The sequence below is a fragment of the Lepidochelys olivacea genome (assembly GCF_965140295.1).
Source record: "Lepidochelys olivacea isolate rLepOli2 genome assembly, chromosome: 17".
Classification (NCBI taxonomy): Eukaryota; Metazoa; Chordata; order Testudines; family Cheloniidae; genus Lepidochelys; species Lepidochelys olivacea.
Genome location: NC_140427.1, coordinates 6,681,460 through 6,709,067, shown reverse-complemented (window position 1 = coordinate 6,709,067; position 27,608 = coordinate 6,681,460). Strand labels below are relative to the sequence as shown.

The following is a 27,608-nucleotide window of genomic DNA, read 5'->3' as shown; positions in this document are numbered from 1 at the left end:
TAGCTACTAGTCTAAAGCAACACACTATTTTACCCAATACACCCCTAACCTTTCAGTTGGATCTTGTAGTTCCCTTCCCCCTTCCAGCCCTCCCTTCCCCCATTGATGTTAACATGGTATGGTATGCTGTTAAACATGTGCTGAATTCTACCTTACAATTGGTAAGATTAGATTATTCTCATAATAGGCCTGCAAAGTGCTTTGAGGCCCTTCAGGATGAAAGGACATACATTATAAAATTATATTCTTCTACAGAAGTTGTAACAACATAGATTTATTACAGCATGACAACCAAGGTGGATGCTTGAAGATCTGACACGTAAAACACCTTCCTAAAGAAACTGTTGTGTACTTTACTTTTTATCGTGTCATGATAAAAAAAAAAAAAAACCTTAAATTTTTAAATCTATTATAGGTAACAGCTAGGATTATTACAGAGATTAGACATTTTCCTAGTTTATTTACTTTGTACATTTCACAGCACTTTGTATGCCGTTTCACTCTTTCCCATGAGCAGTCAGTTTCCTCTGTATGTGCAACTGTTAACAAAGAAAGAGACAGAAACATTTTCACAGAGAAAGAAAAATGTGCTTTTAAAAATTGGTAGCAAAATTTGGAACAGGTGTACTACTTAAAAACTTATTTTTTTCCCTTAAACGGATAGATTTCAAGTTTAGTGCATCCCTTTGAAAGACTTTTCCTCTACTCATTTCCAACACTATTAAAATACTGTTTATAAATAGGACAAAATTGAGAAATGTAAAGTCAATGTAATCTGGAGACAAGGATAGCTACAAACAGATACATTTTTACTTTAGCAGGAGAAAAGTTATATTGCTTCTGTATTTGGCTCAAGTATGATTCTTACTGAAATACTCTATCCTCTTCTGATTACCACAGTTCCAAGAAGGACATTGAAAAATTGGATGGGGTTCACAGAAGAGCCATAAGAATGACTAAAGGGTTGGAAAACATGCCTTATAGCAAGAGATTCAAGGAACTCAATCTATTTAGTTTACCAAAGAGAAGATTTTAGGCTGACTTCCCTCTCATGGGGAAGAGATATCTTATAATAAAAAGGGTTCAGAGTAGCAGCCGTGTTAGTCTGTATTTGCAAAAAGAAAAGGAGGACTTGTGGCACCTTAGAGACTAACAAATCTATTTGAGCATAAGCTTTCGTGAGCTACAGCTTACTTCATCAGTTGCATTCAGTGGAAAATACAGTGGGGATGTTTATATACATGGAGAACATGAAACAATAAGTGTTACCATACACACTGTAACAAGAGCGTGATCACTTAAGGTGAGCTATTACCAGCAGGAGAGCAGGGAGGAAAAAACCTTTTGTAGTGATAATCTGTAGTGAAGAAGTGCAACTTTTAGGTCTGTAATCGAGTGACCAAAGAGATTGAGAACACTTCAATCTCTTTGGTCACTCGATTACAGACCTAAAAGTTGCAATTCTTCAACAAAAAAACTTCAAAAACAGACTCCAACAAGAGACTGCTGAATTGGAATTAATTTGAAAACTGAATACAATTAACTTAGGCTTAAATAGAGACTGGGAGTGGATGGGTCATTTACTCAAAGTAAAACTATTTCCCCATGTTTATTTCCCTTCCCCACCCCACACTGTTCCTCAGGCGTTCTTGTCAACTGCTGGAAATGGCCCACCTTGATTATCACTACAAAAGGTCCCCGTCCCCCCCCACTCTCCTGCTGGTAATAGCTCACCTTAAGTGATCACTCTGGTTACAGTGTGTATGGTAACACCCATTGTTTCATGTTCTCTCTGTATATAAATCTCCCCACTGTATTTTCCACTGAATGCATCTGATGAAGTGAGCTGTAGCTCACGAAAGCTTATGCTCAAATAAATTTGTTAGTCTCTAAGGTGCCACAAGTACTCCTTTTCTTTTTGCTTATAATAAAAAGTTCTTCAGTCTAGCAGACAAAGGTATAACAAGATTCATCAGCTAAAAGTTGAAGCTAGCCAAATTTAGATTTAGACACTCCATCACTGGACATTTTAAAATCAAGAACTGGATATTTTTCTAAAAGATGTGCCCTAGATCAAACAGGAATTAATTCAGGGCACTCCCACGGCCTATGTATCATGCAGGAGGTCTGCCTAGATCAGGGGTCTCAAACTCAAATGACCACGAGGGCTACATGAGGATTAGTACATTGGCCTGAGGGCCACATCACTGGCATCCCGCCCCCTGCTGCCCCGGCCCCGCCCCTTCCATGAGGCCCCGCCTCTTCCCACCCCCATTCCCAGAGGGGTTCAGGGTGCGGCAGGGGGCTCAGGGCAGGGGGTTGGGGTGCAGGAGGGGTTTGGGGTGCAGAGAAGTTCAGGGGCCGGACTCCGGCCCGGCGCACACCGGGGGGCAGGGCAGGCTCCCTGCCTGCCAGCCGTGTCCCCGCGCTGCTCCAGGACACAGCCGGAACCTGCGGGAGGGGAGGCACAGGGGTCTGTGTTGCCCTAGCCGTGCCTCCAGGCACTGCTCCCTGCAGCTCCTGTTGGCCGGGAACAGGGAACCGCGGCCAATGGCAGCTTCGGGGGAGCTATCTGGAGGAGCGGCCAGGGCAACACACAGACCACTGGGCCCCCTCCCCCAAGTCCCGGCTGCTTCCCGGAGTGGCGCAGGGGCAGGGCAGGCAGGCAGGGAGCCTGCCCTGCCTCCAGTGTGTGCCAGGCCAGAGCCGCTCTAGGTAAATGTGGGGGGGGACCGCAAGGAGCTGGCGGGCTGCATGAAATAGCCCCACAAGCCGCATGTTTGAGACCCCTGGCCTAGATGATCACAACAGTCCCTTCTGGTCTTACAATCATCCATGAATCCTTCCGTGCCTGCACTGGTTGCTTTTCTGAAAGGTGCTTTTCTTGAATAAATGGGGAGGAGAAACGGTTGGGGAAAAAATAGTCTTTTCCATTCCACACTTGATTTCTGCCCAAAGAGTACAGCATACTAAAACCGCACAAACATAAGGTTTGATAAAATCCTTGAAATCACACAGAACATTCACAGCAAAAATCCTACAAATGTAACCCATCAACTTAAGGCTTTTTCCCTTCACTGTAAGACACAGTGCTTATTTATGGCCTTGTTTATACTACTCTGGTCAGAAACCCTCACTCTGAAGGAATAGCTGCAGTTGTTTCACAGTTTATCTACCCTTTCCTCCCTCACTAAATTAACTGTCCAAGTGTCATGAGCCTTGGAACAAAACAAGATTTTTTTGTTACAAACATTTTCTACAAGACTGTAATTCATCAACAAGCAAAGTCAGCTCAGAGAGACACATGATTCAAGCAAACTCAACCATAGGATAGTATCACCACTGCTAAGGATCATTAAATACTGTTGCAAAGCAGAGTTGACATTTTATTGCAAGCCATGTGCTGTTTCAGCAAATTTCTATTTATTCATGTTGTTTTGCTCTAGAGGAGAATTGATTAGATAGACATAATACAACAGCTTTTATTAGCTGTGTGCGTTCCTCTTTTGGATTAGCAGAACACACAGTAAGAAAACATGGTACTTCAGCTACAGTCAAAACATGCATCGTGGCAATTCTAGATTAAGCTAACTCAGAACCTACCATTCATTTTGAAAAACACTCTCGAAGTTAAGGAGTACTTGTGGCACCTTAGAGACTAACCAATTTATTTGAGCATGAGCTTTCGTGAGCTACAGCTCACTTCATCGGATGCATATCGTGAGCTGTAGCTCACGAAAGCTCATGCTCAAATAAATTGGTTAGTCTCTAAGGTGCCACAAGTACTCCTTTTCTTTTTGCGAATACAGACTAACATGGCTGTTACTCTGAAAACTCTCGAAGTTTTACCTCATAACTTCAATTAGACAGACGAAGTGATTACAGTGACATTGCTTTTCCCTAAATAGCTATTCTCACAGTACAAATTAATTTTATTGTAGTGCAATTACTGAATGTTATAATTTTAAGTACCAATGTGTTGAAGCAAATTAATGCTATTCCCTCATTGTTCCTGTGATTAACAATCAGAAGACCTCAAAAGAATTATTTTTTATAAGTCAATTTAGCCCAACAACTTAAACATTTTTTAAAGGGAATTTTGACCAGGAGAACCCAAGGCTACGTCTACACTACAAATACTACAGCAGCACACAGCTGAAGCTATGCGAACGTGAACACTTGCTGCAGGCACAGAAGGGGATTTTCCACTGCTGCAGTAAACCCACCCCCATGCTAGGCCTAGGGAAGAATTCTTCCATTGACCTGGAGGTGTGTGTAATGGGCTAAAGGGTGGCTTAACTAGATAGCTCAGGCGTGGGAATTTTTCACATCCCTGAGTGTCATAGCAAGGTTGACCTAAGTTTTAGGTGTAGACTAGGCCTAAGCATTTGAGGACATTCCACATTAACCAATATAAACCACACAGGTCATCCTCATTAGTCTATATTGGTACAAAACTGCAATCCCAGAGCGTAAAAAAGAAAACACTACAACTAACACAGTTTTCAAATCTTCAAATGCACCAAAGGAGCAAGCGAGTCCAGAAAAAAAGTATACATGGCCAGAAAAATCATATGTCATTGCTTACAATGTCCTGTTAAATCAGACCATTGGTCCAGCTTGTCCAGTATCTTGTATTTGTCAGCAGCAAATACCAGATTCTTCCAAACAAAAAACAAAACACACCCCCACACCCCCTACATATATTTCCTTTTGTTGAGTCCCCTTATGTTATTGCTTTGTGAAGAATCTGTGCTCCTTACAGTCTTCCAAAGTTTTCACTAATTCAAATAATTGTATCATTGGCAAACTTCACCAGCTTGCTGTCTACTTCTTCCTCAACGTCACTGATATCAAACACTGGTCCCAATACTGCCCTGGAACAAACCAATATCAGCTCCATTTGTCATTACTTACCACAACTACAATGCCTATTGCTCAAAATTAACATGGTCAGGTTGAAATACAGACAACTTAAATAGACAGCAGGAAGTAAAATACTTGGAACAACTTTCAGTTATATCTTTTTCAAATGATTTTTGTCTCACAACCATATTTTAATCAATGTTTTTCTCTCCCCTGTTGCCCCATGCAAAACCCCACAAACAGGGGAAATGGATAGAACTAATTATATAAGAAAAACAATTAAACTGGGTTACGTACAAAGTGCTGGCAAGTGCACAAAGGAAACTGAAAGAAGTAGAAAAATATTTTCCCTTTAATCTCAGTTACTTCTTGTAATAAAATAGTTTTAAAGCTTTTCAAACAGAAATGTGATTTTTTAAAATATATTGATAGTGTTTCTTTAACTAGTTTTTAATCTATGTTAGAACTCTGCACCTAACTCAACTGTGATTTTCCTTAATAGTCACCAGGGCCGGACACCCTGAGTGAACTTGTATTTTGGCTCAATTTCTTTGAGTTTGAGACCAGCAGCATCGGGCGCAGGGTATGAGGATCAGTTCCGGGCTGTAAAGCCCAGGTGGGCTTCACAGGAATGTGTTTCTGAACCCAGGGGCTCCCATGGCCATATACCCCCTGACCACCTAGAAGGAGGAGAGCAGGTGTGCGGCCACCACTTATGCCCGTGGGAAAGGCGGACCTAGGGGCTGGCTCACCTGCTCTGGTAGCTCGAGACGGCATTGCCCACACTCTGCCCAGCTGGCCCCGGCTGGCCAGGTGCTCCAGCCCTCGGCTCGCCTGCACTCACCCCCGTTCCGGCAGTCCAGACCTGGTAGCATAAGGTACTTAGATGGTACCGCCTTAACCGTTGGGCAGTTGCCTACATCACCCATCTATAAGGCTGGCCCTGATTGTCACTTATGAGGGACACTTTCTAAAACTTCTTGAAAATCCAAATAATAGATCCACAAAATTGCCTTTAGCCAGTTAGTCAAGTGCTAGTTTCCTTAAAGTCAAGTTGATACGGCACTGCTAATTCGCTTACATTTAATAAGAGGGCCTTGCTCTGCTTTTAAACACCTCAACAATTTATTAACAATGCTGTAGGAGGACAAACATACTTCATATAAAGGACTCTGCTGTCCCAGTAACTTCCCAGGATAGTCCACTTCTTATTACAAGTTGCTCACTAAACACTTAAGTCCACCACAAATAATACTCCACAACCAGATTCAACTCCCTGAATAGCCTAAGAGAAAATATAAGTTCTGTCAGCAATTCCCTCCCTCCATTTTAAAGAGCATAAGAACGGCCCTACTGGGTCAGTGAAATTTTTCATAAACACAAATGGTTACAAACTTAGTGGGATTTTGGGGAACCCCTGCATATCAATCTAACCCTTATTTGCAATCACAGATTGCAGGAGGTCAGACTAGATGATCATACTGGTCCCTTCTGATCTTAGTATCTATGAATCTATGAACCTTTAGACATCTACAGCTAGAAAGAGGTTCTCTCTCCAAAATCTGAAAGCGAGTACAGGTGAGTCACATCATACGCGCATTTAACTTACATGAATTCAACTATACAAGCTAGGGAAAAAAAAGAAAAAAGAAGAACAACAAGATACCTGTAAATAGAGCGGGCAATTCTGCCCACCATTCCACTCAATGAGCATATGTCCCTGAATGAGCATGAGATGGGAGACGTGAATCTGCTGTTCCCTCAGTCAGTCTCAGTTCCCGTGTGCCTCTCATAGTGTGAGCATCTTGCCGCCGCTGAGTGTGATTCTAGTGTTTAAAGATACTGTACTTATTTTTCATACAACATTGCCCCTAAACGCAAGCCAACTACTTCATCTGGTGCTCAGCCGAAGAAACAGCTATCTGTTCCAATGCTGGAGGAAAAACTGGCTGTGTTGGACTTATTGAGAGACAGTATGTCGGTCTCCAGAGTGGCGCGTAAATATGGCCACAAGGAATCTAGCATCCGTTCCATCAAGATTCGAGAGAGAGAAACTCATCAAGCCGTGGCTTCAAGTGCTCCAATAATTGCTCAGGTGACGAGCCAGTTGCATGATAAGACTTTAATGAAGACTGAAAAGGCTGGAAGACATGAACCATAAATGTGTGCCTATCGATGGCAACACGTTGAGAGAAAAGGCTCTTAGCCTCTACATGATGTTCAAACCTCCTGCCGAAGAGGGACAGCCTTCTGATGAGAAGCAATTAAAAGCCAGCCAAGGTTGACTTAACAGTTTTAGGAACTGCTTCAACCTCAAAAACGTGCAGACTACTGTGAAGCTGCATCTGCCAATGAAGAGGCAGCAGAAGCCTACCCCAAACAATTAAAGAAAATCATAGAAGAAAAGGGCTATCTTCTGGAACAAGTTTTTAATGCTGATGAGACTGGGCTCTTCTGGAAAAAAAATGCCCAACCGCACTTACACTTCGAAATCAGAAAGACAAGCCCCTGGCTTCAAAGCAACTAAAGACCGCGTGACTGTATTGTTATGTGGCAATGCGGCTGGGCATTTAATAAAGCCGGGCCTGCTCTACAGGGCTGCAAATCCCCGTGCCCTAAAAGGCAAGAACAAAAATCTCCTGCCTACATTCTGGCAATCAAATAAAAAGGCTTGGGTGATGGCAGCATTATTTCTGGATTGGTTCCACAAGTGTTTTATTCCGGAGGTCAAGCAGTACCTCGAAGAGAAAGGACTTGACTTTAAAGCACTGCTGATCGTAGACAATGCTCCTGGCCACCCTGCGGCACTCCGGTTAGCGCATAACGACACTGAAGTGGTCTTTCTCCACCCCAATACCACCTCCATCCTCCAACCTCTCGACCAAGGTGTGATTCGCTGTCTCAAGGCCATGAACACGAGGCTTACGTTCTCACGGATACGTAGCGCTATGGATGCCGATCCCAATCTTAATGTGATGGAGTGTTGGAAGTCCTTCAACACTGCCGATTGCATCACTTATATTAAACAGGCAATGGATGCAGTCAAGCCTGAAACAGTCAATGCATGTTGGCGAAACCTATGGAAAGAATGTGTGAATGATTTTAAAGGTTTCCCGACCATTGACAAAGAAGTGAAACGCATTGTTCAGGTGGTCAGGCAAGTGGGTGGTGATGGCTTCGTCGACATCCTTGAGGAAGAAATTGAAGAATTAATTGACGGCCATAGAGAAACACTGACTAACGAGGAGTTAGAGGAACTGATAAAATCGCCTTCAGAAGATGAAGATGACGAACAGGAAGAGCCAGCAAGTTGGAATTTTCATAAATTTGCTGAAGTGTTCCAAGCAGCGAAACACTTGCATGATTTAATTTCTGAATACGATCCCTCTATGGAATGAAGCCTCAAAATCACATGTACTATTACCGACAATTTGAGACCGTATCAAGCAATGTTTGAGCAGCTCAAGAGACAGAGACAATTGCCAATCACCATGTTTTTCAAGGAAAAACAACCAGCAGCAGACGAGCCTATGCAATCAACTTCGCGAGCTGAACCAGAGCTGAACACTTCGTCTCCGACTCGCTCTCCATCACCCAAGCTCTCCGTCTCCTGGGTCGACATCAAGCCCTGACGACCCCCTGTAATTACCCCCTGTAATTAAAAATATAGTACTGTAAAATTATATTTTGCATATGTACTCTATTATACATATTACCATACAGGGTTGTATACACAAAACCATGTACAGTATATTGTACTCTTGGGCAATTTAAGGGATTTTCAAGGGTAATTTTGACTATAAGCGATTTTCGCCTTACACGCTGACTTTAGAATCTAACCCCCCAGGTAAGATGAGACTCCACTGTATATGCCATTTACGCATTTATTTTCCACTCCATACTATCTGACATTCAATATTGCTCATGCTCATCAATCAGACAATTACTTTTCCTCAATTATACCCAGAGAATAGATACCAAGGAGTAAAAAGTGTTAACAATTCACTGAGGCCCTATCTCCACAGGACCAATAATTATGTAAATACAGTAAACGCTCAGCCAAGGTTTTCTTAGGGCTTGCCTCCACGATGGCAGAGGCATTAGAAGTTCTTCAGTGTTCTTTAATGTAGTCTTGTTTAAAACAGTTCTTTATTAACACACACTAGGGAACTCTAGCGGGCATCAGCAGGGTCAACACAGGCCAGTTAACGCATAATATGCTTGTGTCCATTAGAATTTACTGGCAAGTGGTGAGGACTAACGCACAATGTAGACAAGCCCTTAGACTACTAGTGAATTTTGGTTTTCCTACTTAACACATCTTAAAAGGACTCTGCCCTCTGAAAATTAGGCTTCCTTAAAGCATCTCAACTTGGGGACTGAAAATCACTAACATTTTGAAAGTCTTGGCTGTTTAAAACAAACCGAAAAACCCCCCAACCCCACCCAAAACCACCCCCTACCCCAAAACCCAAAATGGTTATAATACAGTTTGGCTTCAGCCGTAGTTCTGGCCAACGGTATCATAATCTGATTCAGCCACATTATTGGTTTGTATTGCAATAGTACCTAGGAGCACCAATCAACGACCCATTGTACTGGGTGCTCTGGAGACATGCAGTAAAAAGACAGTCATTGCTCCAAAGAATTTACAGTCTACAGCCTGATTTTACAAGAAGCTTCATGCACCCACCTCCCCACACACACTGAAATGAATGGGGCTCTGCATAAGTGCAGAGTTTCTTCTAGCATTTGAACCTAAATTAGACTACATCCACGGTTAAACCATACTTAAGGACATGACGAAAGACTCAAAGTGAAAAATACAGATGACAATACAAACTATTATGCAAGACATTCAACAAACAGTGTCATGTAGTTTTATTTACTCTACATGTGGAAATTACATAAATCAACATTTTATTTAGTGGGAATGCAAGCTGTACACATTTTCCAGATTCCTGAGATTCTAAATTTTGATTTTTGGTATATTCTTTAGCAAAAATATATTTTTAAAAGTGGATGCAAGTTGGGTCCCTGATTAGTGTGACAGAAAAACTATTCTGGAGGTCAGGTAACACTGGAACAAGGTTTGCACGCTCACTTCTTAGCCACTCCCAACCAGGGCAACATACTCCTGTTCATGAGCATAAAGGGGAGACGAGAGAGAAGTCTCTCTTTATCCATCAGATGGATTGGCTTGTTCCATTATGGAAAAAGAACAACCAAAGCGAATCAGATTCAACCTGAACACATAGTAAAAGAAGTCAGTTACTTATTAACCTCCCTTACAGATCAGGTTTCAAGGATTCAGGAATAAAGGCAGTGAATATAAAATAAAAAATAAAAAAAATCAATACTACCCCTAAAAGCGTCTGTTCCTTGTGCATCTTTAGTGATTACTGAAATATACCCACTGCTTGTGAAAAAAATACCAAGAGAGACAGCTCCAGCAAATTCTGATTATCAGTGGTTACAGCTATTGGCAGTTTCAAAAACAAAACAAAAAAAAAAAATCAAAGCACTCCTTCAGGTTAGTCACAAAACAGTGTTAAATTAATAGCTCACCATAAATCACTCTCTACAGCCATACTATCTATGAGTGTATGTGCGGGAGAGAGACTTTTCTGTATCTCTTAGCCTAACACATAATGCAGATGAATAATATCTAGCATATGTAAATTTCCTTGCCTGTTACCCTCTGATAGGAAATATTTTCCCCTCTCAAGTGATCATCCTTACCTCTGAATACTGCTACTCTAGGCTGACAGGAGGGCTGTTATCTGTCTCAAATATATTTCTGAAAAAATGTTTGTTTTCCCTTTAAAGCACTCTAGGTTTCTTTAAAAGCTTTCTGACCTGAGCGTGAAAAGGCAATGCCCCACCTCAGGACACTACTAGAGGGCTCCAGAACCTCCTGCTCCATAGGATGCTCATTTTGAAGACTTCTTTGATATGAAATGCCAGTCTAGTGGACATGGCCAGTGCAGTAAATACACCTTTTATACTGACTCTAGATTTAGGGGGAAGAAGAAGAGTCTCCCCCAACCCCTGCAAATGACAAGACGGCAGTCAACGAATTAAGTGGTTTTAAGCAAGGTCCCAACCTCTTCACCTGATGGCTGTTTCCCCAGTAGGTCAGTGGAGAAAGTATAAGGTGGAGACGTTTCTGGTCCCTCTACCCTGAGCATCATCTTACTCTTCTTCCCCCAGCCCCAACACACAAAAGGAAAGACACCCCCCCCGCCCCGGGCCACCTCGAAAAAATAAGCTCGCCCTCCCAAGTCTCCCTCTCTAAAAATGAGGGGAGGCCTCCCTTCTCCCCCCCCTCCCGCCAAAATAGGGCTCACTCTTCCCCCACAATCCAGTGTCCTCCCCCCCGAAATATTTGGGTTCACCCCCGCCCAATCCCCACCCCCTACAGGGGATCCCCACCCAGCCCGCCCCTCCCTGTCCGGCGGGGGAAGGAGAAGCAGCAGCCGCAGCCCTCGGCCCTGACTGAACCTCAGACCCAGGAGCCCCCCCACCACGGCCCTAGCTGCGGCCGCCCCACGCTCCCCCACCTGAGGCTAGCCCCGGGGGGCAAACAGGGCCTGAGGCCCTCCCCTTGGAGGGGCCCACGAGCGGGCTGTCGGGGGCAGGGAGCGGATCTGCCCCAGGCCGCGGGCCCCCTCACCTTGTAGTACACGTCGAACTGGATGTTCTCGGGCAGCGAGCGGATGTCGCGGCGCCGGGCCCGCCCGTAACTATCCACCACGGCCGAGATCGCCGTGTTATAGAGCGTCTCCGGCACCCACTCCAGCTCCACCGCCGCCATCTTGGGTGTGCGGCGCCGCCGCCACCGCCGCCCCCTCCTCCCCCCCCCGCACCCGGGGGGCTCCCACCGCCCAGCAGCGCCCGGACGCTCTCTGCCCGCGGGGGGCCAGGAGGATCCGGCGGCCGCAGCGGCGCCAGAGAGCGCGCACGGCGAGGGGGTGGGGAGCTGAGGCGGGAAGGCGCGGGGAGGGGGGTGATTTGCTCCTGCTGGGCCGCAGCCGGGGGGGGGAGGCGTCAGGGAGAAGGTCCGGGGAGGAGGGGCGGGAGAGAAGGGGGGGAAGGGCCGGCAGAGGGGCGCCCGGGGGAGGTGAAGGGGCGGAGAGGGAGGTGATGAAGCCAGGTGGGGGATGGGGTGAGGAGACGGTGTAAGGAGAGGGGAGGTGGGGTAGAAAGTGGGGGGCAGAGAGGGGAGAAAGGGGGCACGGGGGGGAAAGAGGTGCATTTTGGTGGGGTGGAAGAGGGAGATGGTCGGGAAGAAAAGCTGGGAAGATGGGGGGCGAGGGGAACTTATGGAGATACAGCGGCCTAAAACTGGTGTCAGTGAGAGGAAAACTCGGCTCTTGTTGTGGAGAGAAGACGCTGTGAATTAGTCACTGGTGCCATGCAATGCCCTGTCCCCACCAAATTGGCGGCTAAATTATTTTCCTGATTCGTGTCGTGTTTGTGTCCAAAAAAACCCAGTGGGGGCTGTCCCTGCTTTGAAGGAGGTGCAGCCTAATAAAAGAAGGGGTGGATGCGGGGAGAGGGAGAGCATAAGAGCAAAAAGGTCCAGGGAGGGCTGTAAATATTCAGTAACTTCCTAACCTGGAAATGTAATTTTCTTTTTTTCAGTTATGAGCTAAAATGTGGATCCCAGCCTTGTCTTCACTAAGAGAAAGGGTGGGTTGGTTTTTTTTTACCATGTATTAATACGTGGTAAAATTCTAGTGTGGGTGAGATTATTTGTGGTTTTAGCAGGTTGAGGTCACAAACACGAGGGAGAAGCAGGAGCTTAGTTTTACCTCAACCTACTAACGTGTTAAAACTGCCTTGTCCTTACTGGAATATTACATTGTGTAAATTACCATCTGTTAGCTAAAACAGGGTGAAATCTAGCTTTTTTCCTCCTACGGTGGATACAAACTTTGACTGATTATGGAAATGACACTAGAGCTGAAGAAGAGTTCTGTGTGGTTCAAAAGCTTGTGTCTCTCTCACCAACAGAAGTTGGTCCAATAAAAGACGTTACCTCACCCATCTTGTCTTTCTACTGTCTTTACCCACTCTCCCATTTTTCTCATTAGCATGTTGTTTCAGAGTTATTTTCTCTAACTTGCCTTCTTGATAGGGCCTACTGATGCCATTAAGGATTGTGATAGCTAGTTCTCTGCTACAGTTCATAGACTCATAGACTGTAGGAACACAAGGAATATTAGGATCATCTAGTCTGAAAAAGAAGCGTCTTTGCAGCCCCCTACCCAAGCAGAATGCAGGCAGAAAGTAGGAATATGCACAGCAGACATTCTCAGAAATCTGCAGAGTGTAGGTCTCATACAGTGAATTATTATGGCTCAGGATTGATGGCAGCAATTAAATGCCATGAGTTAAACCATGACTTTGAGTTAGGGACTTCTGTATTGTAAATGTTTTTATTGCAAACATGGATAGATAAAAACACATATCTATAACTGTTTAGAAATGGTGTTTCAGCCTCGATCCAGGCTTAGTTCAACCTGCCATGGCCAATGTCGGATTGCTGCCAACAACATATTATTTTATCCTTCCTAAAAGTTCCAAGGGATGGGGCTTTCATCTGTTTCCAATAATCTTGTAGATGTCACTGTCAAAGGTGTTTGTTTTTCAAATATAGGTTGCAAGAGGATATTGTCCTGTTAGGATTTTTTCCCTTGACAGAGTATCAGTGACCATTATTTCTCTTCTCCTTTCCTTTTCTGTCTCTCAAAATGTTGGCTAGCATACTTCTGTTACTGTTCGATGATTGTGAGGAGTCGATAACAGGATACATCCTCACTGGGTAAGAATGAGTTTCCCCTTAAGAATAAATGAATCAATGAAGGTATAATAGAATTATACAAAGGACCAGTACAATAAGTTTAATAATACTTACTACTTTATTCCTAATCTACTTTATTAATAGTCTTTTATATAACCTCAAAATACTTAAAAATTAATTAATCCTCACTAAAGCTCTGTGAGGTTATCCTATCCATTTCACAGATTAAGAGAAAGCAGTTGACTTGCCCAAGATTCATAGATTTCAAGGCTAGAAGGGAGCACTGATCATCTAGTCTGTCCTCCTGTACAACACAGGCCATAGAACTTCCCCAAAATAAAGATCGCACAATGAGTTAGTTGGTTTTTTACTATTTTAAATTTTACATTAATGGTTATTAACCTTGTTAAAAAGGCTCTCTGTGGATTTTCTGTACTTGTGTATTTCTCACTATTGGGAGAGATTTAATTTGAGAAATATACATTTCTTAACTCTCTGGAAAATGTTGAATAGGCAGGAGTGTGGTTACTTCTAATAATGTTATCTAAGTCTGACTTTGAGCTTGTTTTCCTGGTCTCAATTTATTAGAATGCATTATGTTCCATCTCAATGAGTTGTATTGTTTGAGATTTGTCACTTGGCCTTATTATGTCTGACAAATATGCCTGCTTTCTTCATTTAGCTGGCTTTAATTATAGAAACTGGCTGACCTACTTTATTCACTGTAACTGTTCTGCACTGCTTACATACACTGCTTATCTGTTTTCATTTTTTGTAATAATCATCTACTCTTCTGGTTGCTAAAAAATAATTTACTCCTTTAAGCCATATTATTAATTTATAAGCAGAATGTGTACCATTCAATGACCTCTTTGATGCACTTCTATTGTATTAATAACAATTATGCATGCCCACGTTGCTAAAGTCAGAAGACATCTTTGGGTATGTCTACAGTACACAGACTATTCTGGCATATCATGTCACTTATGTAGGTACTTAGACTGTATTAAAGTCCCCCCTTAACCTTCTCTTTGTTAAGCAAAATAGATTTTAATCTTTGAATTTATCACTATAAGGCATGTTTTCTAATCCTTTAATCATTCTTGTGGCTCTTTTCTGAACCCTCTCCAATTTATCAACATTCTTCTTGAATTGTGGGCTCTAGAATGGGGCACAGTATTCCAGCAGAGGTCACATCATAACCTCTCTACCCCTACTCGATATTCCCTGTTTGTGCATCCCAGGATCGATTTGCTCTTTTGGCCACAGCATCACACTAGGAGCTCATATTCAACTACTATCCATGACAATTGCCAAATCTTTTTCAGAGTCACTGCTTCCTAGAATAGAGTCACCCGTCTTGTAAGCATGGCCGATGTTCTTTGTGCCTAGATGTATACATTTACATTTAGTGGTATTAAAATGCATATTATTAGGTTGCATCTAGATCTCTCTGAATAAGTGACCTGTCCTCTTTGTTATTTACCACTCCCCCATTTTTTGTGTCATCTACAAACTTTATCAACTATGATTTTATGTTTTCTTCCAAGTCATTGATAAAAATGTTCACGTGCATAGGGCCATGAACTCATCCTTGCGGGATCCCACTGGAAATGCACTTGCTCTGTGACAATTCCCTATTTACAATTACTTTGAGACCTAGTAGCCAGTTTTTAATCCATTTAATGTGTGCCATGCTAATTTTATATCGTTCTAGTTTTTTAATCAAAATGTTGTGCAGTACCAAGTCAAATGCCCTGAAAAAGTCTAAGTATGTTATGTCAATACTATTACCTTTATCACCCAAACTTGGTCTATTAATATAATGCAAGTTATAGGAGTCTCTGTAGATACATTGACATAATCCGTAGTGTAGATACAGCCTACTCCAACCAAAGGGGTTTTTCCATTGGTACAGGAACACCACCTCACCAAACGATGGTAGCTACGTTGACAGAGGTATTCTTCCGTTTATATAGCTGTGTCTGCAGTGGGGGTTAGGTTGGAATAGCTGTGTCAGTCAGGGGTATACTTTTTCATACTCAAGTCAATAGTTCTTCTGCCATCACTTCAATGGGAGTACTGATCAGGCCTTTGACTGTGCAGCAAAGACCCATCTTCAGAAAGAGCCTTACGTGAGTTTGTGGTATGGGATAGGAGAAAGAGTTCAATGACTTATATAGTCCCTGGTATTTTAAGTGTGTATATATATGTATATATATATATAGAGAGAGAGATGTATAGGAAATAAACAAAAACAAAGAACACTGTCATCTTATAATATCTTGTAAACAAACTTCCTTTTTTCTCTAATACTTTGTATTATTTAAAAAATAACTTTTCATAATCCAAAGTACATGCCACATCTCATGTCTTCATTTACTTTTTCCATGTTTCAGTTTGGCCTTTGAAAAATCAGTGAAGAAACTAATCAGCCTAAAGTGAGGACAATGGAAATGTCATATAAGGAAATCAGCTCACAACCTCCTGTTTATAGTGTATTCTGAGTGCAAATGAGACCTTGATTGCTACAATATCATCTAAAACTTCCTCTTGGAATAAATGCAGACAGGGAGAGTCTGTAGAGAAATACAGAGGCATGAGTTCATGCTGATGTACTTTGATCCTGTTATTCCCATAGCCTAAAGTTTTCCAAAACTAAGCTTAGATCTCTAAAAAGTTGTCACTTCTGGCTAACATTGGACTATTTAAATTCACTCCTTACATACTTGAAGGTTGGACAAGCTGGTGGAACTGTTAGGCTCAGGTTTCCTTTTCTACCTCAGCTGGTGTACATGGGGGGAAAAATCACTTTTGGCAATGTGGAGGAAGGTTTAATCATTGTAAACAACTGAATTAATGTTCTACCGCTTAGTACTTAAGCCTAGAAAGAAGAGGGGTGGACCTGCTTGAGTTTTTTTTTTTTACCATGGCACTGAACTCAAAGTGATGGTTCCTGAAAAACTAATGCCACAAGTTATATTGATATAACAAATTATATCAATATAATTTTAGTTGCTACTTTATATATATATATGTGTTTGTGAATAGAGTTTTTTTGAGGATGTTTGTATGCATGTATGAAATAAATACTAAAGATCTATTATGAGGCTAGACATGAGTCTCATGGTTAGAGCAGTGAGCTAGTAGTCAAGACTCTTAGTTTCTTTTCTTAGTTCTATCACTGACTAGTACTGTGACCTTAGCTAAATCACTTAACTGTTCTGCCTCACTTTCTTCCACCTGTAAAATAAATCTAATATCTACCTCACAGAGAGAAATGGGAGGCTTCTTTAACTCCCCTCATTTGGGAAGTATGCTATAATTAGAATACCTATCATGGTCCCTAGAATACTTTGGGTCAAAAAGATAAATACTTCTAAGGCATTTTGAGATTCTTTGGTGAAAGGTGCTCTATAAGTGCTTTGTCTGTTTTACAGGGGAAAAAAAGAATCCTGGATGTTACAGATGGAAAAGTCCTCACCTAGTCCATCTCCTGACAAAACAGTGTTGTTCCTTACATTCATTTTCTAAAGGTAAGATACTTGCATGAATTCAGTTGATATATTCATAAAGATGAGAGATACCCATGTGTAATTGAAGCTTTTCATTTAAAATACCAGTGAAAAGTGAGATTTCTCAAAACGTTTGGATAATATTGTCCCATATTTGTATTTTCTCTGAAGCTTCTTAATCAAGATGAAGGCTTTAAGCTTTGGTATGATTGAGATGTTTGTTCACACTTCAGCAGTTGTGTTAAAATAGATATTTTAAATTATTGGATTAGCTTGCTAGGAAAAATGTAAAAATACTCGCATTTGTAACATAATTTGCTTATTTTGAAGTGGGAAGGAATTAATTGACATGCCAGACATAAGGACGAGCTCCATCTTCTTGATGTGGACATTACAGAAACCTTTAAAACAGTATTATGGGGAATTTGTTGGAAGTTTAAAATTGTAAGCTCTAACAGGAAATAATTAAGCTGTAGAGCAGCACTCTGGTGCGTTGGCTCCTGTAAAACTACACAAAGAAAAGGAGAGTATTTGTGTGAACATTCCTCTTGTCAGAAAAAGTTTTCTTCTTTATGCTGATATTATTCTTTGCTTGCTCCAATTCCGACAAGTAAATTTAATGTTTTGTAGGTTTCATATATATTGGTCTTAGAGTCAAGTTTGGGAAAGAATGTCAGCATAGTAAGAGAAGAGTGCATTGATCCTAGGGCATATAAAACGTTCTAGAGTGGAGAAGAGAATCTAAACTGCTGTCTTTCTGTAGTCTGGCCAGCTGGACATCTTGTATCTCTTTAGGAATAATTTTTAAGTAGTAAGATGAAAACAGTTAAATCATTTTACTCTCAAATTTCTTGTGAAATTTTCTCTATCTGTATATAAGCAATTAGATACAAGGAAGCTGTATGTGACCCTGTATCTTGTGTTTATTTAAAATAGTGAATTACTGCAGGTGATTGGTGCAGTGTTCAACTGCCAGGACCAGGATGGAAACATCTTATCAAACAAACAAGTAGTACAAACTTCCCCATACTAATTGGTCAGTATACTTCATCGTTACCCTGACAGAAAAGTGTTGCAAGGGGGAGATAAGTTTCCATGCCTTTCCAATCCTTAGCTTCTCTGAGGAAGATCAACAATAGGGAGGGATGCTGTTTGTGGAGGTAATTGTAATTAAAGGTATGCCTATAGTGCAGTTTAAGGTGTAACTGTGGGACCGGTAGGCATATCTGCTCGAGGTTTAATCTAGCTAGTGTGGATAACAATGGCAATGAAGATGCTGTGGCACAGGCTTCAGTGGGAGCTAGCTGCCCCACTTCAGGTCTGCCAGGGACCCTGGGAATGTACTCGAGTTGCTATTTATGATGGGGTGGGTCTGTGTTGCTGCATCTTCACGGCTATTGTTATCCATGTTAGCTAGATTAAAGCTGCTGTAGGTGCTTTACCATGCTACAATTACTCCTCAATTTGCAGTGTAGATGTACCCATAGATACTTGCCCACTAGCAATTCTACTGAGACTGCCAACTCACTTCACTTAGGCCACCTAGCAACAATGAGAGGTTAAATAACCTCTGGCCACTATCAACCTGGCTGGGTTTAACATTTGCACTTCACGTTGTCAAAGCATCAATTGCTAATTAGCTAACTTGAACACCAGTTTTCTAGAGGTGAAAGGCTCCATCTCCCATTGCAAAACCCCTAAGGCATCCAGTCCCTCATTATTTTTAAATTAGTAACAATGCAAACTCAAAATGTTTATATCCTCTCTCTCTCTCTATCACTAGAGATGTAATGATTTGAATTAGAGTTGAGTATATTGCATACCACTTACCATATATAATGTGGAGGGCTTGGAAAATATTTAACCGAAGAGAAGGGGGCTGAATTTATTTACCAAGGACAATTACTCCTTGAACATGGGAAGGGACTGGCCACACATACAAGCATTCACACCTTTGGAACATTCCTGAGTCCCCTTTTTTAATGGATTCATTTGGGTTGGGTTTGGCTGGGACTAGAAGAGCGCCTGGCTCTCTGTTGGCTCTGCCTCTTCTGTGGTCTCCCTCCTCAGTGGGCTCTTCATCACTGTGCAGTTCTGGAGTGCCGTCATCCAGAAATCACAAAGGGTCCACTGCTACTCACAGATTTGTGGTGGGCTTCCCGCTCAGAATGGCATTTAGCTCTGTGTAGTAGCAGTAGCTCCGGGGAGCAGCTCCAGACCTTTTTGTTGCCCTCCTTTTGGTAGGACTGTTGCAGTTCTTTCTACTTTGCCCACTATTGGAACTCATCCCTGCTGTACCCCAGCTTCTGCATCTCCCTGGCACTGTTCAAATAAACATCTGACTCTTGTGGGAATTTAGCAGCTGCGCTTGCACTGCTCCTTTCCCCCATTAACTGAGGAAATCCAGGATTTCTTTCCTGGACCAGGCAGAAGCAAAAGGTTTTGCTGCAGTTTTAGCTTTAGCTTTACATGGAGTCTTACCTGTGTGCTTGCAGAGATGGGTTAGCAGGAAGAAAGGCATTTCCAAAACATGCTGGGGATTTAAAAGTGTATGTATATAGCTTCTGGTTGCTGTGACCCCTAGGTAGAGGAGTTCAAAAATTTGACAAAGGTGGTTACTGCTGTGGGGACAGTGGCATTGGGATTGTTGCTGGGGGGCTGTTTGTTGGAGTACAGCTCACGGAGTGTCCACACAGGCATTATGCTGGTAGAGAACTTATGCTGCTGGCAGAAGTATAGGGTTTTATCAAAACTGAAGGTGGATGCATGCTGACAGAAGGCAAGTTTTACCAGAAAACTTTATAGGTAAACCAGGCTTGAGCTGCTAAAACAATAGTGCTCTAGGTTATCTGACCACAAAATGTCAGAGCACACCTTAGGCCTTGTCTAAACACCGATGTTGCACTGGTTTAATTTAAATCTATTTTTTAAAACAGTGTACTTTAACTGATGCAAACCCCTGTGTAGAAACTAGCCCTGCCTTCATTTATGTCTGTGTACACTGTGGCAATGTAGCTGCATAGCTACGGTGCCATAACTATAGCATAACCCCGTAGTGTAGATGCAACCTACAATGATGGAAGGGGTTTTTCCATTGTTGTAGGAACACCACCTCCCCAGGTGCTGGAGCTAGGTTGATGGAAGCATTCTTCCTTCAACCTAACTGTGTCTACACCGGAGGTTAGGTCAGTATAGCTATGGTACTTAGGAGTGAGGGTTTTCCACAGTCTGAGTGCTGTAGCTACCCTGGCCTAAGTTTAAAGCATAGACCAGGGCTAGGAAAAAGGGTGTACTTTTAACATGTATTAGCTAACATCTCCTTACAGAGGAGCCTAGGGTTTACCTCAACCAGCTAGCAAGTTAAAACTACAATTGCCTTGTCTACCCTGGGATTTTAACTCATGTGCTAAAAAGACACCTTTTTTTCCTTAGTGAAGACAAGGCCACTCTTATTTCGGGTTGAGTGACTTATTTGAGTTTAGCTTAAACTTGCTTCAATTGACTTAAAACCAAAATAAAACATGTTTAAACTGGAATAAAACCAAATGCTTGTCTGCGTGAGATGTTATAACAGTTTAATTTATGATGGGATTTTAAATAAACTCAGTTAAATCAGAATAAAAGGCAATATTAATGCTCTTATTTCAGTTTAAAATAGGCTTATTTTGATTTTACTTAAATATGTAAGGAATTTGTTTAAACTAAACCGCAATCAGCCAGTCTTAAACAAAAATAACAGTCTACACAGGCGATTGTGTCAGTTTAACTATCTTGGTTTAAATACCAATTTTAGTTAAACTGGTGCAGCTTTTTCCTACAGATGAGCCCGTACTGTTGACCAAAAAAACCCCAAACCAACCCTCCCAACTACTTTAGCTGTAAGGGGTTATATGTATGAAATTTCTCTGCTCTTTTCCTGTTGATTTTAACTAATACAGTGGGTTTTAGGAAAAGGAAATATATACATATGGGCATATATTGCGCATAGAAATAGTTAATTACACTTGATGTATGCAAACTATTTGGGTCTTGAAGTGTGGGGCTGAGGTAATAAGTCTTCATGAAACCAACATCTTTCTCTACACCCTTTGTATACAGGCTTATGTCACTGCAAGATTACTGTATCTGGTTGGGTTGAACTGAGCTTTTTTGAAGTCTATAAGAATACAAGAACAAATTACCAAATAGGAATGTACTTTAGCACGCTGCATAATCAACAGCAGCTCCACACCCAAGATATTTTAAAGCATTTGTTTTGGGATTTTTTGTGTGTCCAATTACAAATTTGGGGTGTGGCTGTTATACAACAAAAAAACACCCACTCTGCTCTAATTTGGTAAAATGATCTGTATGAGATAAATGCTTTGATTATAGAATATTTAATAAATATTTCCAGTCACCAGACATAAATCAATTTGGCCCGCATGCAACATCACCAACAAATTATGAAATGTTGGATTCCATTTGGAAGTACAAAATGACATCTCATCAGGATGAAAAGGGGGGAAAAAGGAACATCTTGGAATTCGTAAACCACTGGTTCTTTTAATTATCATAATGAATTAGATATTCCCCTTGACTTTTCCCTGTTTTGGTGAGCTTCACAAATATCAGAATAACCTGTATGCATATACAGAGACCCCAGGAATGGGAGTTAGTCTGCTTGGTTCTAATTCATGGTTTAAATCTAGCAACAGGAATTGGGATTTGCTGTGATCTACAACCTGTACAATTCATCCATTTGGCTTCAGGGAGGATTATACTGTGCAGAATCAGAGCAAGATTTGTCCCAATAAATATTGGAAGAACCTTTCAATAGTAGATGGGGAAAACAACCTAACTAGTTTTAAGAGGGAGCCTGATACATTTATGAATGAGATTATCTGATGGGTTGTCTGATAGCGGGGACTGGACTCAATGACCTGGGAGGTCCTTTCCAGTCCTATGATCTTATTCCTGGCTCTGTGTGCCCATGATGTGCTCCCTCAAGGCAAGGGACATTGTCTTAAGTGTTTTAGAAAGCATAATCTGACTTAATGAAAATCTGTGTTTAATAACAATTGCTGTGCCTACACATCTGTGAAATGGTAATACTTCCTTATCGTATTTCTTAGCAGTGTTGTGAGACTTTAATAGTTCCTTGGATGAAACAGACACCAGGGTATTATTATTCTGTAACTTTCTTTCACTCACTTCAAGGGGGCAGTACTCTTTTCTGGCTACACCCTGATAATAATTGGCTCTGTTCACCCACTGATGGACACTGATATCAATAGTGATTGGTTTATAGATGTTTACAGTGCCAATTATCCTCTTAGCAATTGTTTGGTTTGCATTTGTCTCTTAGCCAAAAAGGAAATAAAGTGATCTTGTTTTTCTGGATTGTAGACAGCTTCTTGGGGGATGCTGTGTCTGTCTTATTTAATTTCATAAATAATATTTTAACCACTGTGGTAAAAGAGGTGTCTTAATGTGGCTGATTTACCTATGAAGAAGTCTTCTCTGCTGGTTCAAGCAGAGGTGAGAGAGGCAGGACTTCTGGGTTCCGGGTGCCTGTACATTTATGGTGCTATAGCAATCTCCAGTAAAATTAAAACGGAAGTCTTAATAGAGAACTAGGGTGATCAGATGTCCCAATTTTAGAGGGACAATCCCAATCTTTGAGGTTTTGTCTTGAATAGGTGCCTATTTCCCCCCCGGATTTTTCATACTTGCTATCTGGTCAGTGGTCACCCTATAGAGAAGCCTCTGAAGTGGACCTAGGACCAGCAGAAGTTTTTAACGCGCAGCGGGCAGTGGCCTCAGTCCCTCGCTGCCCGCGGCTGCAGGGGGCACTCTTCTAGTTACAACGCTGAGCTCTGCAGAGGGTGGTTGCAAGGCCTGCGTCGGGGACTGGCGCAGGGGGCGCCGTTTCGAACGGTGGAGCTGGAGGTACAGTTAGCCCTGGCGTGCGGCAGGGGGCGCTGCGCCTCGGAACGCTCAGGTTCTGCGGGTTCCATCAGGGATTGTTACATGAGCGCCGCGTTCTGTGCCTCGGACATGCCCAAACAGCGCCTCGAACGTAAACAATAGTCACCGGCCGCGGCTGGAGTTGCTGGCGGGGGAGCGCGCTAGAGCCGCTCGGCTGTAGACCCCGCGCCTGTGCTTTGGGGGCCTGCTACCGTCGGAGAAGCGGCTCCAGCCCCTGCTCCGTTCCCCCCATGGAGGGTCTCTACTCGCTGGGGGTGAGCGTGTTCTCCGACCAGGGAGGCAGGAAATACATGGAGGATGTGACCCAGATCGTGGTGGAGCCGGAGCCGCCGGCTGAAGGGGAGGAGGGCCCCCCTTACAAGGGCGGATCGGTGCCTGGAAGCCAGCGGGCGGCCGAGTCCCGGACCAGGCACGACCTCCTGCCCGCCAGCTGTCGGAGGAGAGGCGCTAGCCCGAAGGCGGCGGAAGAGGAAGAGCAGTCCCCCGGCTCCAGCCAGTGCCCCCGCCGATCCGTGGCCTTCTTCGCCGTGTGTGACGGGCATGGGGGCCGGGAAGCGGCCCAGTTCGCTCGGGAGAACCTCTGGGGTTTCATCAAGAAGCAGAAGGGATTCTGCTCCGCGGAGCCGGCCGAGGTGTGCGCGGCCCTGCGCAAGGGCTTCATTGCCTGCCACCGGGCCATGTGGAAAAAGCTGCGTAAGTTACAGGCGCTGCCAGATCTGTTCAACTTCTCCCTTGCTTCTCTCCTAATCTTCACCTCCCCATCGAACTGGTGACGGGGCGGCAGCCGCCCCCCTTCCTGCTTCTCCCGCTGCCTCTCCCATTTGGGAATTGGCTGGGCAGTGGTCGCCTTCCCCCCCCCCCCTTTTAGGAGCAGGACAGTCGCCTTTTTACTTCTCTGCGTGCTATTTTCCCCCTGTTCCTTCCAATTTGCACCCCCGCCCCGGGATAAAAAAGCAGCACCTGTCTTCTCTTCTCTCCCCCCATCCCCCGGTGCTTTCCTATTGTCATCCCATTTGGAAACAGCTTAGTATCATTCTCCACTGAGAACAAGACACCACCAACTTTCTCCATGCACTGTTACTGAGAATGGGAAACACACCCCGGTTTCAGCCATCTCTTTCGAACCCTCCTCCCCCTTTTTTTTTCAGACTGGTGAGTTACATGCTTGCAAAGTTTCCCTCTATTGCTGCTGGAAACAGGACACCAACCCCATCATTATCGTTTCAGTCTACATGTGCAGAGGCTGCAAATATGTCTCGCAGGGCCGGGGGGGAATGGTTTTCTGGTTCAATCAAGACATTTGGTAAAGATTTTTTGGGGAAGGGAAAGGACCCCATGCTGTGAGGAGACATTGTGATGGATAGAAATGCACTGTAGGTAAAGACTTGGGATAAAAGAGGAGGGTGATTGTGAAGCTGTGTGTTGCCTTGCTAACAATGGAAGCTGGAACCCCTGCTAAATCTTTTCTGTAGATCTTGTTATCTTATGAAGTTGTGCATGTGGTCATCTCCAGGCTTTCCTTACCCAGAATGCCCTGAGACAAAGGGGGAACTTCTTTTAGTACCATTTGGGGTCCCTTCTAAAGGACCTGGCCGACATTTTTCCTCAATTGCCCCATCTCCAGTTCTGCCCATTGATTGCTGATGGAAGGATTCAAAGCTTGCCTGCTGCAACCGGGATTATTATTCGTTACTTGTTTTACTATTTGAGTATCCAGGAATACGCTCAGTATGTTCCAAAACAAAGAGCACAGTCCCTGCCCTGAAGACCATACAAGCTAATAATACAGCATGACATATGTGAGTGTCCTAATTATACAAGAGAAGAAGGAAAGATTTAGGTGACAATATTATCACGCATGTGATGTTTCCTCACACATCTAGTAGGTGAGACTGCAGAAGTAAATTTCAGGAGGATTTTAAATGTGGTGAGGGTTGTAGCTTATTCATTAGTTTGGGGAGGCTTTATGCATATGGGACAGCATGGAGACAAAGGGGGTAGGAAGGCTGGCAGGGAGAGGGAACACACAATGAGACCAGGTCAAAGATGGAGGCAGGAGTGCTGTGAATATTGGGCCTTGAAGTCCAGGATAAATTAGGATTCCATGCACAACACAGCGGGGAGCCAATGAAGTGAAGGGAATGACATGGTTGAAGGAACAGTCGAGATTTTTTGCAAAAACATTTTGGACAGAGCAGGGTTTTCAGGGGTAAGATATGTATTGGAAAGATCCTGAAAGAATAGGTTGCCATAGTTGGAGTGGGGATGATTAGGGTGTGAGAAAAGTGGCTGTTGGGGCAAAAGAGAGGAGTGGCAGCTGACCCCCAGATTATGGGCTTGCATGACAGGAAGCATGGTGATGATTTGGACCCAAACAATGGGGAGAGAGCATGGAGGAAAAAGATAATGAGCCTGGTTTTCTAGTTGTCTCCCTGCTGAGTGTGGTAACCCAGGGTGGTTTACATAGCATATGCAAACTCCCCACCCCAACTATTGATGTGGTGTAGGAAATGCTATGAGCAACAATTGGTGAGTACCAAACAGAGCTTCTGATGTATAACTGTTCTAAACGGTTTTCAAGGACAGCTAAAGCCAGGGCCCTGTGCACTTGCTGGTAGTTCTGTAACTTCTGTGTAAGTTCTGCAGGAAGCCTTCCTTCCTGATTTCTGGAGCACAAACTTGCTAACTTTTGCTGCAGGTGCAAGAAAACTTGAGGTTTTCATTCAATACAATATTCAAATAAATACTCCATAGTTAAGTCAACCTAACTCCAATGTAGACAGAGCTAGGTTGATGGAAGAATTCTACCATCAGTCTAGCCTGTTGTAGCGGCGGGTTAACTACAATGATGGGGAAAACCTTTCCCGGCAATGTAGGAAGCAACTATACTATAGCAGTGTGGCTGCCGGTGTCGTGCTTGTAGTGTACGCGTACCCTGAGTGACTGTCCATGGGTACAGCCAATAAGCCATATTTCCGAGCCAACGACGAAGATCCTGCAAGTGGGATCTGTCTTTGTTTTGTGGGTGTGGGCAGAGTAAAGCTGAGGTAGAGGAGCATTAAAGCAGATTACAAAACTGCTTCGGTTTGTAGCAAAAGCTTTGTTGATCAGCGAGGACCGAGGGTCAGAAAACCAGCATGGGGAGACCAGAAACAAAAGTTCGTTTATGTTTTTTGAATACTCTACTGTGTAATTGCACAACTGTAATAACATTGTTAGTTTTTCTAGCACTGTTTTGCACATTTAAAAACAAACAAACAAAAACTGTTCCACAGTTTATGCAGGATTTTGGTGATATTTTGTGTGGAAGGAAGAAGGGCTTGCTCTGTGTGTGTGTGTGTGTGTGTGTGTGTAGAATTAAAACAATTCTTACCATCTTGTTGTTTTATTAAATCTCTTGCTACACAGTGACTACAACTAGCTTAGGTGTAGTTTAATGGCAGGCTTAGAACACTTGCATTCCCTGGAACCTGTCTGAATGGATGTGTTTAGAAAGCAAAACAAAATAATCACAAGGTCTTTTCTGCAAGAGAAGGGTTTTGTTCTGTTCTTGTTCAAAATTTCTCCTTTCCCCCACTATCGTGCACACTGGGCTAGCTGCACTCCTTTTTAATACAAATGCCAAGCTGGTGTCTGTTTTGTCAGTTGGGGCGGGGTATTTATATTTGTGACACCTGTTTAATACTAACTAGTAGTAATGCGTACATTTCTAGCTTTTCAACCCCTGAAGGATATTCACAGGTGGAAGGAGTAGGTACCCGTCTTAACATGTCTCCAAACAAGTTTTCAACTTGCCCATTTAAAATTCGTCACCGTAATGGTTCAAAATAGTGTTACTCAATTGCTCTGGACCATTACTGGAGAGTACTTTATGTAGCCTTGTATATTAAAAACCTAGTGAAGATTTGTTAACACTGTTAACCAGTTTACACACTTCTAATTTGGGGCCTGTCTGTGCCAAAAGTATTAGTGCATGTTAGCACATTTGTCTTCTGCTGTTAAGGACATCCCAAAATCGAACTCCTTTTAAAACAGATTGATACTGTGTGGGAAGAGCTATATGAGTTTAGAACTATTAGGCAGGTGATGGTGTTGTAGATGGACGCTAACATTGAGAATATAATTATATGATTAAATATAAAGGTTGGGCTATAGATCCACAGAAGCGAGAAAACTGTACTTGAATTACATTACTTGGATGTAACAGCAGCTTTTCATTGTTCCTCTGTTGCCGAACATGTAGGAGAGGTTATGTTGTTTACAGGCAGTATGGGTATAATTCTGAGAGGTGAATGTAATTGTGTGTGATGTTGTCTCATCTCAATATTCCTCTTTTGACCACTGTCAACTTAGTGCACAGTGTTAAAGTGGGCAATAATTTATTGTGAACTTAATGATGTACAACTTTGCCTTTAAAGTTGGGTCATTTTGATCTTGCCTTGCAATAG

At 42.9% G+C, this 27,608-nt stretch overlaps 2 protein-coding genes across 3 annotated transcripts in view; one reads left to right on the top strand and one right to left on the bottom strand.

Annotated features, from left to right (window-relative positions):
• Positions 1–11,683, bottom strand: part of APPBP2 (amyloid beta precursor protein binding protein 2) — a gene marked incomplete at its 5' end in the record, with an annotated part of 37,690 nt that extends 26,007 nt beyond the window's left edge. Inside the window, one exon of the mRNA XM_084651049.1 lies at positions 11,543–11,683. Coding sequence (XP_084507175.1) covers positions 11,543–11,683 — 141 coding nt within the window. The remainder of the gene's footprint in view (positions 1–11,542) is intronic.
• Positions 11,684–11,750: 67 nt separating this feature from the next.
• PPM1D (protein phosphatase, Mg2+/Mn2+ dependent 1D) overlaps positions 11,751–27,608 on the top strand; it is a 48,265-nt gene continuing 32,407 nt past the window's right edge. Inside the window, exons 1-2 of one of the 2 annotated variants that reach the window (XM_084651048.1) lie at positions 11,751–11,840; positions 17,116–17,211. Coding sequence is in view for 1 of the 2 variants with exons in the window: in XM_084651047.1 (XP_084507173.1) it covers positions 23,391–23,853 (463 nt within the window). In the remaining variant the exon portion in view is untranslated. Of the gene's footprint in view, positions 11,841–17,115; positions 17,212–23,173; positions 23,854–27,608 lie in introns of those variants that run through there. The other variant, XM_084651047.1, reaches the window with a different exon arrangement.